This window comes from Geotrypetes seraphini, chromosome 8 (assembly GCF_902459505.1).
Source record: "Geotrypetes seraphini chromosome 8, aGeoSer1.1, whole genome shotgun sequence".
In the NCBI taxonomy this organism is placed as follows: domain Eukaryota; kingdom Metazoa; phylum Chordata; class Amphibia; order Gymnophiona; family Dermophiidae; genus Geotrypetes; species Geotrypetes seraphini.
Window position 1 is genome coordinate 54,655,149 of NC_047091.1, and position 16,014 is coordinate 54,671,162.

General features: G+C 44.5%; 1 protein-coding gene across 2 annotated transcripts in view; it reads right to left on the reverse strand.

Annotated features, from left to right (window-relative positions):
* Positions 1 to 67: 67 nt before the first annotated feature.
* Positions 68 to 16,014, reverse strand: part of C8H19orf54 (chromosome 8 C19orf54 homolog) — a 52,358-nt gene continuing 36,411 nt past the window's right edge. The window contains exons 6-8 of one of the 2 annotated variants that reach the window (XR_004540379.1): positions 14,901 to 14,971; positions 924 to 1,581; positions 68 to 460 (exon numbers count right to left, since the gene is read on the reverse strand). Coding sequence is in view for 1 of the 2 variants with exons in the window: in XM_033955319.1 (XP_033811210.1) it covers positions 1,247 to 1,581; positions 14,901 to 14,971 (406 nt within the window). In the remaining variant the exon portion in view is untranslated. Of the gene's footprint in view, positions 1,582 to 14,900; positions 14,972 to 16,014 lie in introns of both variants that reach the window. The other variant, XM_033955319.1, reaches the window with a different exon arrangement.

Sequence of the window (16,014 nt, forward strand, 5' to 3'; positions counted from 1 at the left end):
AGAGGAAAATACCCTCCAGGGATTCAAGACAAAGCTAGACAAGTTCCTGCTGAACCAGAACGTACGCAGGTAAGGCTAGATTCAGGGCGCTGGTCTTTGACCTAAGGGCCACCGCGGGAGCGGACTGATGGGCACGATGGACCACTGGTCTGACCCAGCAGCAGCAATTCTTATGTTCTTACTGCAAACTGCATGGAAATGCAATCAAGCGAGCTACTTAACCATTCCCTCCCAAAGCTCAAACCTAGTGCCTTTACAAAACTTTTCCCTATGCCAGCACACTCTCTCGTACCAACCTGGATGTGTCTATTCTGACTTGGAGGTCCTTCCTAAAATGCCACTGCAAAAGGCTACCTCCAAAATTCTAACAATAAAAGTATATTTTGCTGTAAGCTATCTTAATGCTGTACAAACATCTGATTCTGCTTACATTCATGCTAAGTGTAGCACCGCTGCCCACCTAGAATGACATTAGAGACATTAGAGAAGAAACGTCTTTTTGAGAGATCTAGCTTTTTAATTGCATGTGACTTCACTACCAGCTCTAAATCCAGCTGTATTGTCGGTTCCCTGACGCAGCCACGAAACGTGCACGTCGGAACCAGTCACTATTCAAAGCTAAGTCCTTTTTCATAACTAAAAAAATTCATGGAAGCATTTATATTTTCAGCATAGCTTTTTAGCTAGCGTATTTAAAGGTACTTTAAATTTAAAATCCTTTTTGAACACTGCAATGATTGGTAGGTGAGGCCGAGTTTTCAGCCTTCATGTCTCTGAGCAGAGTTCTAAATAAAAAATAAGTTTCTTAAGTGTATTGATGAACTAGTGGTGACTTTATTTTTGTTCTATTGACCTCTTGAGTCACTCGATAGTAATTTTGATTTGAATGAGTTACCCCTGCATATCTTTTTTGACTTAGTCACCTAGAATGACAGGCATGGACCAAGTTTGACATCTGCTCATTTATACAAAAACAGGCAACATGCTGGGTTGTTAAGTGCTAAACTGCTGTTTTGCTCCAATACCTGTTTTAGTGTATATTGAATAGACCCTGTGTGTAGCGAAGAATTGTACAGTAATCTCTAAATTCCCTGAGCATACGAAAGCATTAGAACTGAGCTATATCTGTTCCCTGAATGTGACGAGTGGGTGGCCTCTACGCGTGTGGGTGTAATGCAGCATTTTTGTAGATTTCCAATACATTCTCGGGCTCTCTTCTGTGCGATCCCCGAGTCTTAACCCAGCATTACAAGTGCGGATCAGCAGTAGTCCTTGGGTGTAACAGTACAAGTTTGCCACATAGCCCAGTCTTGACACCACCTTCAGGCAAGACATACACCTTCCCGTCAGCGCTTCTCTTGGGATCAAAGTTGACCAGCTGCCTGTTACTGGCACTCACTGTCCCGTATTCCCATAGCTGGTACCTCAGGCTCTTCCCTTGCTTGGCCAGTAGGTAAACTTCTGCAATCTCAGGAATGCAAGGGGGAGGAGAGTCTGCATGTGGGTAAAATAGGCCCGTGATATCTGGATCTTCCTTGTAAACTTTGCTCCTGGGCCTGCCCTTCAGCCCAAATAAAACACCTGTGGAGCAAAGAGTGTGGTTTATATGTGTTTAGTTAAACCAGTGTCTGGGCACTGCTATGTTGAAATCACATCACCCTGACCCCACCCCATCCCTTATCGCCTGCATGTCAAAACATACAAAGTGGTTGGAAAGAATTCAGGGGCCATGCTGCGCATGCTTTCCCTACTTTTACAAAAAAAAAAAATATATATATATATTAAATACACCTAGCTCTGGACTGGAGAATGATATAGGAACAAATTTTTCCCTATCTGTGCAGGAACTCAATTTCCCCGTCCTGTCCCGTCCTCGTGAGTTTTGTCGCTGCCCTATTCCTGTAAGCTCCGCCTTATCCACACAAGCCTCGGACACTTATGATTTTAAAATGTTTGAGGCTTGTGCAAATGAGGACAGAGTTTGTAGGAATGGGGAAGGGATGGGAAAATGAGTTCCTATGGGGAAAGGGAAAAATTTGTCCCTGTGCCATTCTCTACTCTGGACTACTCTGTTTCCCATGTAAGTGGGAAAATGCATAGTGCACTGTACAAAAGAGAAGGATTCCAGAATCCAAATTAAGAGACAATCCTGTATAAGCGAGGCATAGTTGGAAGTTGGTTTTGTGGCTAACAGTGCTACTCTTCCACAGTAACAATTATTAGTTGGTAGTACACATAGATACCACAAAAAAAGTTGCAACATTCAGTCAGCATGTTTTTCATAGTAGAATTTACAAAAATAAAAAATGAACCACCATATCCAAATAGTTAAAGAGGCCGTGCACTCAGGATATGGGTATGGCAGCATTGAGAGGTGGTGTGGTAAGGAAAGCACCCAGAGCACCCTCATTGAATTATATCCAGTGCCTGTGTCTAGGTGCAGCAAATTGAAAGGAACAATTCTCTAACTAGTGTATTTTATGTTATCAGGATTCTTATGTTGTATAATCTGGAACAAATGCTGCTCCCAGGCCAATCTGTCCCATTTTTGAACTCTGTGTAACTTTCTCCCATTCCGATTTGATCCTGCTCTCAAACTCTGAAATGATCTTTTGTCCTAGATGTTCTTAACTGGTTCTTAAATTTTTCAAATGTCAGAGAGGGAGGGGATTGGGAGCGGCAAGTCTGTCCTGCACCCCCCTAGTGACATCATCCTGCTTCAGGATGATTTAAACTTTCCTGTGCATGCTTTGCTTTTGTATCAGCTGTGAATAATCAGAGCCGGTTTGGGTTGCCTGGGTTCCTGGCGAGTCCACGATCAAGTATTGCTTCAATTTAGTAAAATTTGAGTTTATATTCGAATTTAGGTGTATTAGTTATAGTGTTTTTAGTACCTTACACCAGACACTTTTATACTGTTTTAGAGTTACCCCTCCTGAAGAAGCCGCTATAATGGCGACACTCGAGTCGGGGGACTGACTCGACTGAGATTAACACCATGTTTAACTTGAGCCACAGCCCGTCACAGACTACGACAAATTCGCTCAGTTTCAAAATGGCTAGAACCCAAATGGCTAGAACATATTAATCCATTCCTTGGTCATTTCTAGAACTGACTACTGTAATGCTTTATTCACAGGAATTCCCCTTAAAGAAATTAGATGCTTGCAACTTATCCAAAACGCCTCTATCAAACTCATATGGAAAGCAAAGAAATTTGGCCATGTTTCACCATTTCTCAAAAAATCCCATTGGCTCCAGGTGACACATCGAATAACCTACAAGATATGTCTACTAAGCCTTAAATCGATACTATATAAATCTCCTTCCTTTATTGACAGAGTCTTAATACCTTATGCTTCCACTCGATCACTTAGATCTAATGATCAACATTTGCTGGTTGTTGCCTCTCTCAAATCCATTAACACGTGGAGACAATATATTTTTTTCAGTTGTCGCTCCGCAATTGTGGAATTGCCTCCCGATACACATAAGAACACCTCATCAATAGGTTTAAAAGCAAGTTAAAATGCTTTCTTTTTAAAGATTCTTATGACTGCTAGCTTTTTATAGTTAGGTCACATTTTTAATTCCAGCCTTTGATCTTTATTTTTTATCCCTCCCTATTATTATATCCCTCACTCGTCTCATTTACTATCATACATTGTATTTCTTTCCCCACTTCCCTTTCGGGCCCGTTTATGTTATCTTATGTGACTTGTCTTTGTTATTTGTACTGACTCCCTGTATATGGTGATGTATTATTTTTTTAGATTTGTTCATCGCTTTGTATTAAGATTAAGCAATTCATCCAATTTTAAATAAAATTTGAAACTTGACAGAAGGCTATTTGCCACCGAGCTTCTTCAGTACCAGGGAGAAAGATGTGTCCCTCTTCAGAAAATGTATTCTATAAGAATCTAGCCGATTGCCGCCATGATTGCTAAAAGGAAAGAATAATAAGATCTATACTACATCTTCTAATGAAGCTCCTAACAGAGTAAAACGGAGACGCTCCGTTGAGCGCAAGACCATTTACTATCAATTTAAAATATCAAAGACCCAGCCATTACGTGGGAATATTGGCTGAGCCACCTTCACAGCTTTCCATCATAGCTAAAAAATTGCCAGCACCATTGTCTCAACAGCTCTACACAAGCTAAGTATCATAAGCTTTATGCAATAAGTAAGCTTTGATAAATATTAATCTGAATGGAAATCAATAGTACTGTTTGGAGAGGTAGCTGACGAATTTCTACCATTGTAGGAATTAGTCAAAATGGGGGGGGGGGGGAAGGGGGTTGGAAGGAGGGGAGTAAATATTGATAGTGACATCTGGGTAACTTTATTCTTCATTTGTATTATATATTAGGTTATTTGTGCTATTATATGCAAGAAACTGAAATTCTTGAATGATATCTATGTTACCTGTACATATATTAGTGTAATGTATGCAATACCTACTGTTCTTTCATTTGTATGACACTGTTTTAGATTAAAAATCAATAAAGAATTAAAAAAAATAATATAAAAACAAGAGACTATAAAAAAATATTGAAAGAGTGTTTAAAACAAAAAAGGCAATTGAGACCAGTGATATTTCACGATTGGCTACCTGGGCAGGTTTAATTCCTAAACCCAGATCACTGTGAACACTCTGACCCAGCAGCGGCAATTTTTATGTTCTTATCTGAACCAGAATGTACGCAGGTAGGGCTAGTCTCAGTTAGGGCGCTGGTCTTTGACCAGAGGGCCGCCAAGTGAGCAGACTGCTGGGCACGATGGACCACTGGTCTGACCCAGCAGCAGCAATTCTTATGTTCTTAGGTCTTGTAGTCTGAAAATACATTGTATTTATTTATTTCTATTTCTATCCTGTTCTCCCAGAAGCTCAGAACGGGTTACAAGTAGACATTCACAATCGTTTGAAAACAGACTAGTCATGACAACAAATAAGTTACAGTAGACAATAACAGAGCTTATTCTAGAGACCAGACTGGTCATAGCGAAGAGTACTAGGAGAAGTATATTGAGGAGGCAGTTTTTAATGGCCCAATTGGTGGAAGAGGAAGGTCTTTACTGATCTGTGGAAGGTCATTAGTGAGTCTAGCGACCTGATCTGGGTGGGTAGTCGGTTCCATAGCTGAGGTAGGAAATGGCTGTAGGATCTTTTGTACGCCGTACTCATAAGAACATAAGCAATGCCTCTGCTGGGTCAGACCTGAGGTCCATCATGCCCAGCAGTCCGCTCACGCGGCGGCCCAACAGGTCCAGGACCTGTGCAGAAATCCTCTATTTATACCCTTCTATCCTCTTTTCCAGCAGGAAACTGTCCAATCCTTTCTTAAATCCCAGTACCGTACTCTGCCCTATTACATTCTCTGGAAGCGCATTCCAGGTGTCCACCACACGTTGGGTAAAGAAGAGCTTCCTAGCATTTGTTTTGAATCTGTCCCCTTTCAACTTTTGTGAATGCCCTCTTGTTCTTTTATTATTCGAAAGTTTGAAGAATCTGTCCCTCTCTACTCTCTCTATGCCCTTCATGATCTTATAAGTCTCTATCATATCCCCTCTAAGTCTCCTCTTCTCCAGGGAAAAAGAGACCCAGTTTCTCCAATCTCTCAGCGTATGGAAGGTTTTCCATCCCTTTTATCAGACGTGTCGCTCTCCTCTGAACCCTCTCGAGTATCGCCATATCCTTCTTAAGGTACGGCGACCAATATTGGACGCAGTATTCCAGATGCGGGCGCACCATCGCCTGATGCAACGGCAGGATAACTTCTTTCGTCCTGGTTGTGATACCCTTCTTGATTATACCTAGCATTCTATTTGCTTTCTTAGGGGCCGTTGCGCACTGTGCCGTCGGCTTCATTGTCATGTCCACCATTACCCCTAAGTCCTTTTCCTGGGTACTCTCATTCAATAACATCCCTCCCATCGTATAGTTGTACCTCAGGTTTCTGCTTCCCACATGCAGTACTTTACATTTCTCAACGTTGAACTTCATCTGCCATCTCGTCGCCCATTCCCCTAGTTTGTTCAGGTCCCTTTGCAATTCTTCGCAGTCCTCTTTAGTCCGAGCTCCACTGAATAGTTTGGTGTCGTCTGCAAATTTTATTATCTCACAAGTCGTCCCTATTTCTAGATCATTTATGAATATATTAAATAGTAGTGGCCCGAGCACCGAGCCCTGCGGAACACCACTTATGACCCTCTTCCAGTCCGAGTAGTGGCCCTTCACCCCTACCCTCTGTTTCCTACCCGCCAACCAGTTTCTGATCCATCTATGCACATCTCCGTCCACCCCATGGTTCTTCAGTTTCCATACTCATTCATTAAACCTCTCAATATTACATGAGGGTGGGAGGGGGGGGGGTTGTTTAAGAACTCTCTTATCCACATCTATTTTTAAGAGATTTATTTATTTGTGAAAGATCTACTAATTGAGAGTCTTAAATTTTTCAAACATTTGAGTGGGAAAGTATAAAAAGATGTAAAATTTCCAGTAATGGGTTAGAGATTATTTCTAACCTACTTTAAAAAAAAAATGGTGGCACAAGTCTATCATGTGTATGTCCTGCCCTGTGTTCTGTGAAGATTTGCATCTTGTGTCCTATCCAAATTAAATTGTCCCCAAATTAGGGGTTCTAAGAGTAGCCTGGGTGGAGTATCTTTTTGGACACATCCATATACAGGGTGCCCACAAAAACACTCCTCGATTTTAAATGGTTACAAAACCAAAATTTATTGGAATATTCTTTCACCATTGAGGCTGCAGTTTTATCAACTCATAAAGTTTCATATCGTATCTGTTGATTACATACACTTGATGTGCGCCCCACCTACTTGGCAAACATCGATGCGATATTCGAGCTCAACCAGACTCTCCGAAGCATAACCGGCGTGATCGCGTTTATAGCTTCAGTGATGCGTTCCTGCAGATTATCCATAGTTGCGGGTAGTGGAGGTACGTACACTCTGTCTTTAACATTCCCCCAAAGGAAAAGTCTCAAACAGTAATGTCCGGTGATCTCAGGGGCCAATTGAGGAACACGTACGTGGTCATTTTGTCGCGTTGCATTGTCTGAAGTTTGTAACTTCTGCACCAATTGCAGTTTACAAGGGTGAAAGTGCAAGCGATTGTGTAAGATCTTGCTAACTGTGCTTTTTGGGACTTGTATTTGCTGTCATCTTATTTATAAACATACTAGTCTTTAAGCTTTTTACATTAACGGGTGCTAGAATAGATGTGTGTGTGTGTGTCTTTCTTTCTCTCTCTCTCTCTCTCCTTGGCCACTTTCTGTCTGTCTTTCTTTCTTTCTCTTTCCTCGGCTGTCCACCATCACCCCTGTTCAGCAGCAGCCCTTCTCCCTTCGTTTTACGTGTCCCCCGTCCAGCAGCACCTCTTCCCTGCTCCCCCTGTCCAACAGCATTCCTTACCTGCTCCCCCTGTCCCTCTTCCCTGCTCCCCCTGTCCAGCATGTGGCTTCCTACTTGGTGTAAACTGTCCACACGTTTAAAGGGCGATATTTGCACGCCTTGTTTATGCTCATTCTCCAGCCCTACCTAATTATACAGTACTGTACTTTTATTTTAAGACATAAGCCAATCGGGATCTTAGGTCTTTTGATGATTCTGCGACTCCGTAACCGCCTTCTTTTTGGCTGCCATAGAGACAGATGGAAGTGCTGCGTTCTTACCCTAAGTCTTACTGGTCCCGATCTTTAGTGTGTAGCTCTGGTTTTGGGCGGGGGTGCATTTCGTTGCTTGTTTCTCATCTGTCCCCCCCCCTCTCATCTTGCAGCTGAGTTACAGCCATGTCTTTCCGAGACCTCTGGAGTAAGAGACGCTGTTGTTCACTTTACTATTAAAATAAAATAGGGCCCAGGAGAGGTCGGATTTAACTGATGGCTGGCTGCCTTTCTCTCTTTGCTCTTAAGGCTGTTTTGCTTTACTTTTTGGGTGTCACTTGAAGGTTTAAGTAGCCCTTCCTGGAATTCAGCATGGAGGGACACAGCACGGCGCGGTGATCACAAAACCCTAAGTGCGCATGCACGCTTAGGGTTTTATTATAGAGGATTCTAGCAAGTTTTGATTTTGTAATCATTTAAAATCAAGGAGGGTTTTTGCGGGCACACTGTATATGTGTAGACATTCCAGAAAGTAAGTTTCTTGCAAAACTAATAGGATTTATTTTGTAATTCAGGATAGACTATGGCACCCTACTCCTACTTCTTGAGTCTCCTTTTTAGAGGTGATTCTTTATCTGTTTTAAGGCTTTAAAACCAGTTATGGATGAGGCTTGGGAGGGCACCATTAATATTTAACTTTCTTTCCTTTTTCATCTGTGCTATTCTTTGCCCATGGCTTTTAAGTAATGTTCCTTCTAAGTTGCGCACCCCGACAAATCGCCGGGCCCGAACGGAATCCACCCAAGGGTATTAAAAGAACTAAGAAACGAAATAGCGGAAATACTCCAACGAGTTTGCAACCTATCCTTGAAAACTGGGGAGATCCCGGAGGACTGGAAAATAGCAAATGTTACACCTATCTTTAAAAAGGGATCGAGAGGTGACCCGGGGAACTACAGGCCGGTAAGCTTGACTTCAGTTCCGGGCAATATGGTAGAAGCACTGATAAAAGACAGCATCTGTGAGAACACAGAAAAGAATGGACTAATGAAAGCGAGCCAACATGGCTTCTGCAAAGGAAGATCGTGCCAAACGAACTTACTGCACTTCTTTGAAAGGATAAACAGCTAAATGGACAAAGGGGAACCCATAGACATCATTTATCTCAACTTCCAAAAAGCCTTTGACAAGGTACCCCATGAGCGGCTACTTAGGAAGCTGTGGAACCACGGGGTGGAAGGGGACATATACAGATGGGTTAAACACTGGTTGGCAGGCAGAAAGCAAAGGGTTGGAGTGAAGGGCCATTACTCGGACTGGAGGAGGGTCACGAGTGGTGTTCCGCAGGGGTCGGTACTCGGACCGCTGCTGTTCAATGTATTTATTAATGACCTAGAAACAGGGACAAAGTGTGAAGTTATAAAATTTGCGGATGACACTAAACTTTGTAGCAGGATTAGAACCGCGGAGGAATGTGAAGACCTACAAAGGGACCTGAACAAAGTGGAAGAGTGGGCGAATAAATGGCAGATGAACTTCAATGTAGAGAAATGCAAGGTCATGCATATAGGGAAAAAGAACACGATGTTCAGCTACAAAATGGGGGGATTAGTACTAGGGGAAAGCAACCTTGTAAAAGACTTGGGTATGCTGGTGGATACAACAATGAAGCCAACGGCACAATGTGCGGCAGCCTCGAAGAAAGCAAACTGAACATTGGGTATTATTAAGAAGGGTATTACAACCAGAACGAAGGAAGTCATCATGCCGCTGTATTGTGCGATGGTGCGCCCGCATCTGGAGTACTGTGTCCAATATTGGTCACCGTACCTTAAGAAGGACATGGCGATACTTGAGAGGGTTCAGAGAAGAGCGACAATGATAAAAGGTATGGAAAACCTTTCAGACGCAGACAGGTTAGAAAGGCTGGGGCTCTTCTCCCTGGAGAAGTGGAGACATGATAGAGACTTACAAGATCATGAAGGGCATAGAGAAGGTGGAGAGGGACAGATTCTTCAGCCTATTGGGAACCACAAGAACAAGGGGGCACTCGGGGAAATTGAAAGGGGACAGGTTTAGAACCAATGCTAGGAAATTCTTTTTCACTCAGAGGGTTGTGGGCACCTGGAATGCGCTTCCGGAGGTTGTGATAGGACAGAGTACACTACGGGGTTTCAAAGAAGGATTGGATAAATTCCTGAAGGATACGGGGATTGAGGGATACAGATAGAGGTAGAGATAGGATTATGAAAAGGTATAGATAGAAGGATAAAGGGGACTGAAGGGTTTTAGGCAAATGATCAACTTATAGGTCATGGACCTGATGGGCTGTCGCGGAAGCAGACTGCTGGGCGCGATGGGCCTATGGTCTGACCCAGCGGAGGCAACTTCTTATGTTCTTATGTTTCATCCTACAGCGCACCAGTCACTGATTGCCACTCACATGGGAGAGCTCTGCACATCTACCAATCAGGGAGACAGAAAGAGCTGGAGCTTGATAGCCAATCAGAAGCACTTCTACATGGAAATGCTTCTGATTGGCCATCAAGCTCCAGCTCTTTCTCCCCGATTGGTAGATACAGAGCTCTCCTAGTAGTGAGCCTTGGCGAGAGACCTCCCCTCAAGAATCTTGTCAGCTCAAGCCTGCCCCCACTCACTGCAGCTGTGCAGAAGATTTATAGCGCGGGACAGACTGGGCAGGCCTGAGACAGACAGCCATTGTGAGGTGGCATAACTGCAGCTCTGGAGCTGGACTATCCCACATTAAAGTGCCTCAGCAGGTACCAACATTAAATATTGTTAGGAATTATCAGGAAAGGAATGGAAAACAAAGATGAAAATGTTATAATGCCCTTATATCGCTTTATGGTAAGGCCACACCTCGAATACTGTGTGCAGTTCTGGACACCATATCTGAAAAAAGATATAGCGGAATTAGAAAAGGTACAGAGAAGGGTGATAAAATTGATAAAAGGGATGGGACGATTTCCCTATGAGGACAGGCTAAAGCGGCTAGGGCTCTTCAGCTTGGAGAACAGACGGCTCAGGGGTGATATAATAGAGGTCCATAAAATAATGAGTGGAAAGGGTAGATGTGAATCGCTTGTTTACTCTTTCCAAAAATACTAGGACTAGAGACCATGCAATGAAGCTACTACATAGTAGATGTAAAACAAACCGGAGGAAAATATTTCTTCACACAATGTGTAATTAAACTTTGGAATTCATTGCCAGAGAATGTGGTGAAATCAGTTAGCGGGGTTTAAAAAAGGTTTGGATAATTTCCTAAAGAGAAGACCATAAGCCATTATTGAGATGGCTTGGGGCTCAATCCACTGCTTATTCCTAGGATAAGCAGCATAAAATCTGTTTTACTACTTGGGATCTAGCTAGGTACTTAGGACCTGGGTTGGCCACCATTGGAAACAGTATACTTGGCTTGAAGGACCTTCAGTCTGTTCCAGTATGGCAATTCTTATATAACTTTTTTTAAAAATTATAATCATCTGCTTATTCTGCAGTACCAGTTGCAGCCTTTAAGGGTGCTCTGCTCCCGATGACACTTCCGAGGGCTGCTATCAGGATTTTCTTCCAGCAGCAGCAGGGTTCACAATTCACTGCACTTGTCGGCTTTGGGCCATCCTCTCTGCTTGGTCCCGCCTACTTCCTATTTCCATGAAGGCAGGACCCTGCCAAGAAGAAGGCCGGAAGCCGACAAAAGCAGCAAGTTGTGAACACTGCGCTGTTGACCAGGGAGGGTGACAGAGGGAGGGAACGGAGGGGAAGAGAACTGGTGCACTGGGAGAGCTCTTGCTGAACACAGTTTTCTAGTATTTCAGTGACAACCTATAACTTAACTGGCTTTCCTTAAAGGGCAGAAGTACTCGATGACCTTGATTGCACTTTCACAGTCTCTGTTGCCTCCTCACTTTCTCTTTCTTGTATTATTTTGAAGTGAAACACTGGGGAATATGAATGACAGCATAGCAGTCTCTTGAGCTCACATTCTCTGCCACCATCTGCTGTAGAAATACATGTGAGCTGTATCTATGCAGCACATTTTCTAATACCTGCCCTCAAATCTTTCCCTGGGCATCTTCTTTCTCTTCATCATCAAATCCTGCCTTAAATTTACTTCTTTGAGATAGCATTTGTTGATATGCCAACCCCACCCAACTGAGGAGAGGGAGGGAGAAGGAAGGATGCAAGGCCATAGAGGGGGAGAGATAGATACCAGGGCATGGAGGGGAGGGAGATGCCAGATCAAGGGGACAGGAAGAAGGGAGGGATGGAAAGGAAGGAGAAGAGATGCCAGGGGTGCCCACACTTTTTGGGCTTACGAGCTACTTTTAAAATGACCAAGTCAAAATGATCTACCAACAATGAAATTAAAAAAAAAAACCAACACAAAGCACACTGAAAGACAGAGAAAATGTTGATTATCATTTATATTCCGGGGTTTTTTCAAAGAGGTCATGGCCGATGACTCTATGCAATGTCACCTCAGTAACAACCATACAAAAATAGACAAATATACCCCCTCCCTTTTTACTAAACCGTGATAGCAGTTTTTAGCACAGGGAGTTGTGCTGAATGTCCCATGCTGCTCTCAATGCTCCTAGGCTCCCTGCGCTAAAAAATGCTATTGTGGTTTAGTAAAAGTGAGCCATAGTGCAAAATATAGACAGCAGATATAAATTCTCAAAACGGACACATTTTGATCACTAAATTGAAAATAAAATCATTTTTCCTACCTTTGTTGTTTGGTGATTTCATGAGTCTCTGGTTGCACTTTCTTCTTCTGACTGTGCATCCAATCTTTCTTCCCTTCTTTCAGCCTCCTGTATGTTTCCTCTCCTCCAGACCTCATTCTCTCCCCCAACTTTTTCTTTCTGTCTCCCTGCTTCCCTTTCTTTCTGTCTCCCTGTTCCCCCTTCTTTTTGTCTTCCTGCCCTCCCCCAAGCCACTCGGTTTGCTGCCGCCGCCATCGGGGAACAGCCCCCAAGCCACCGCCGCTCCAAGCTCTCCCTGCAGAAGCTTCGCGCTGACCAACATTCCGCTCCCCGACGTCAATTCTGACGTAGGAGAGAAAGTTCCAGGCCAACCAGGCATTTCTCCCCATTCCATCCAGCCTGAGCCCCATCTCTTCTTGATCCAGCATTTCCCTTCTGTGTCTGTCAGAATTACCATTCCACCTATTTTCCAGCATCACCCTTCTTTGTGTCCATCTCACCTATATCCCTATCTCACCACTTTTTCAGAATCTTCATTTGTCTCTGTCCTTGTCTTTACCCCATGTTCACCATTTACCCTTTCAATGTCTTTATCTCCCCCCCCCTTTTTCAGCATTACTTCTGTCTCTATTTCACCTCCTCTTAATGTCCCCTCTGTATCTCTCTATCCTTATTCAGTAGGTCCTGCTAACCCTTTCTCTTCTTTGTGTCGCTATCTCAATTTTCAGCTTTCCCCACTTTTCCTTTGTTACTGCACCCTGTAGCCAAAATCTTTCCACCCTCCCTCCACTCCGGCCCAGCCCAGTATGAAATATTTCCTTTTTTTTCCCTCCCCTATCTCCTTTTCTTTCTCCTCTCTCACCCATGAGTCCTGCATCTGGCCTTCTCCCTTCCACCTGCATCCAGCCACACACCCTGCCATGCGGCCCTCTTCAGCAACTCATCAGCAATGGTGATCAAGACAGGCTGCCGACATCTAGTCCTTCCCACTGCGAGTCCCGCCTTTGTGGAAAAGGGAAGTTGAAACAAGCGGGACTCACAGAGGGTAGGCCCCGACGTCAGAATCTTGTGTCGATCGCTGCTGTTGCCGAGTTGCCGAAGAGAGCCGCGGAGCAGGGGGTGTGGCTGGATGCAGGTACAAGGGAAAGGGCCAGATAGGAAGGCTGCTGGAAGAGGTAGAAGCTCCGGAGCATGACACCGACCCCGGCCAGGATGATTTCTTTTTCAGGCTGCTGCTGCCACCACCGCCCCCCCACCCCCCACCAAAATGACAAAAAACAGACTAAAGTGGATGCCTGGCATCGTCGTCTATGACGTCGGGGAGAGGAAGGCTGATCGGCCTGGTAGATCGGGACGGAAACACAAGTCGAACCCGGAGCCCGGGATGGGCTCCGCGATCGACTCACGTTGCCTTCCCGATCTACCGGTCGATCACGATCGACGTATTGGGCACCCTTGTGCCGGAGCATGGGGAGAGGGAAGGGAAGGGAAGGAGATAGATGCACGGGGAAAGGAAGGAGATGAGATGTCAGAGCACAGAGGGGAGAGAGAGATGGAAGGAGAGGAAAGAGATACTATTGCCAGAGCATGGGGGAGAGCAGGGCACGAAGGGAGAAGAGAGAGATGCCAGAGCATAGGAGAGGGAATGGAGACAGAAAAATGGACAGGGAGTGAAGCTGAAATGAATCATGTACAAAAGAGAGAAGGGGCACAGGATAGACAATTTATGGAAGGAACATAGAAAGAGGGAAGATTTTATATGGAAGGGGGATAGAAAGGGCAGAAAGAGAGGAGTCAGAGGACAGACATTTGCCTTTCCCCCGCCTCCCCCCCCCCATCATGCACCAGCCCAGCTCAAACCAACTGTTGCTTAGAACGCATCATGACTTGCACAGCTGTTTCCCTGGCTTAGAGGAGACATTGGTTTTAAGTGTTCATTGTCCCCAGCAAGGAATGCATAGCCCATACTTGGCAAAACTACAAGCAAAGAAACTATATTTTGGAACATGAAACCCAGGGCCAGCTAAAGGGTTGCAGTGCCCCTGCCCTGCCCACCCCCCCAAGGCTTAAGCTTTTTCCCCTTCCCTCTCCAGCCTCTAGTCCAGCATTGTTTCCTCCTTCCTCCACAGCCCTCTAAACATTACTTAGTCTGCCGATAGCAACAGCAGGCTGCTTTCAGACAGCCCTGGGTCTTCCCGCTGCCGTGTCCCACCTGGAATTTCCTGTTGGCAGGACGCAGCAGAGGGAAGATCCAGAGCTGGCTGAAAGCAGTTTGCTGTACATGCTATTGCTACCGGCACGCAAGGTAATGTTTAGAAGGCTGTGGGGGAAGGAGGAGAAAGCTTTGGAGCAGGTGAAGCACTAGCAGTAAGCTCAGGGGCCAGGGTTTTTGTCACCCTGTATCTCCGGCGCCATGGGCCAGAGCCTCACTTAGTCCAATAGTTGAGCCAGTCCTGATGAAACTCATACATACATAGGTACTTCCTGTGACCTCATCCTGCTGAAATACAGAAGGAGGCTGGGCTTAATACTATACCTGTGATGATGGCCCAATGTGCCCTATGTCCACTTCTCATACAGGGCTCATGATTACAGTCCTCATCATAGCTGTAATAATGGTTAAGGGAATACAGGTGTGAGGTTGCTTTCCTTGTCAGTATGAAGCAGGAACAGCTGCAGACTCCAAAGGTGACCTTGAACTTGGCCTAGGTTCTCCCACCCACCCCTAGGCTGCCCCCACCACCACACACACATATATTATGCCACCCTAGATATAGACATGGTGAGACTAGTTGTGAGACTGACCCTGATAACCAGCATCTGCCATCATATAATGCCCACTATCAAAACCAGTCTGGAGGCACAGCATGATGGAAAGAAACATCCAGCCACTTCTACGGTGCATAACCGTGCATATCACATTCCTTTTTTTAAAATTGACATTAAACATACAAGGAGAAAAGTGATTTTTCTCTTGCAGTCACACACCCAGTGGGCATACAATCTTAAAAAGGGAAAATATACATATAATATTAAAATATTGTATAAAAATCTAACTTTGGACCATTATATGCGAGTTCCTACTGGTCCTTGATTTCTAGAACAGGCTGGGGTTGCTCTTAGCGGGCCATGGGATGAGCACATGCATGGAATACTTTTCTCCACACTGCAGCAAAAGCAGGGAATGCTTGTGTAACACACACTGACCTGAGAACATTTCTCCCTGAGCTGTGTATCCTCTCTCTAGAGCAGGGATCTCAAAGTCCCTCCTTGAGGGCCGCAATCCAGTCGGGTTTTCAGGATTTCCCCAATGAATATGTATTAAAAGCAGTGCATGCACATAGATCTCATGCATATTCATTGGGGAAATCCTGAAAACCCAACTGGATTGCGGCCATCAAGGAGGGACTTTGAGACCCCCCTACTCTAGAGCCACCAATCACCCTCTACCTGTTACCCAGCCAAATACAACCTACACAGAATAAAGATAACAAAATTGAAAATATAATTCAACAACCCAAATGCTATACCTTAAAGGCTTGCCCCAACTGTCTTCAACTTGCCAGTATTAAGGAGGAGCTCTGCAAACTTAAACAGGAATTGAATACAATTAAAGCAGCTTCCATCACTCCACAAAATCATACCAACTT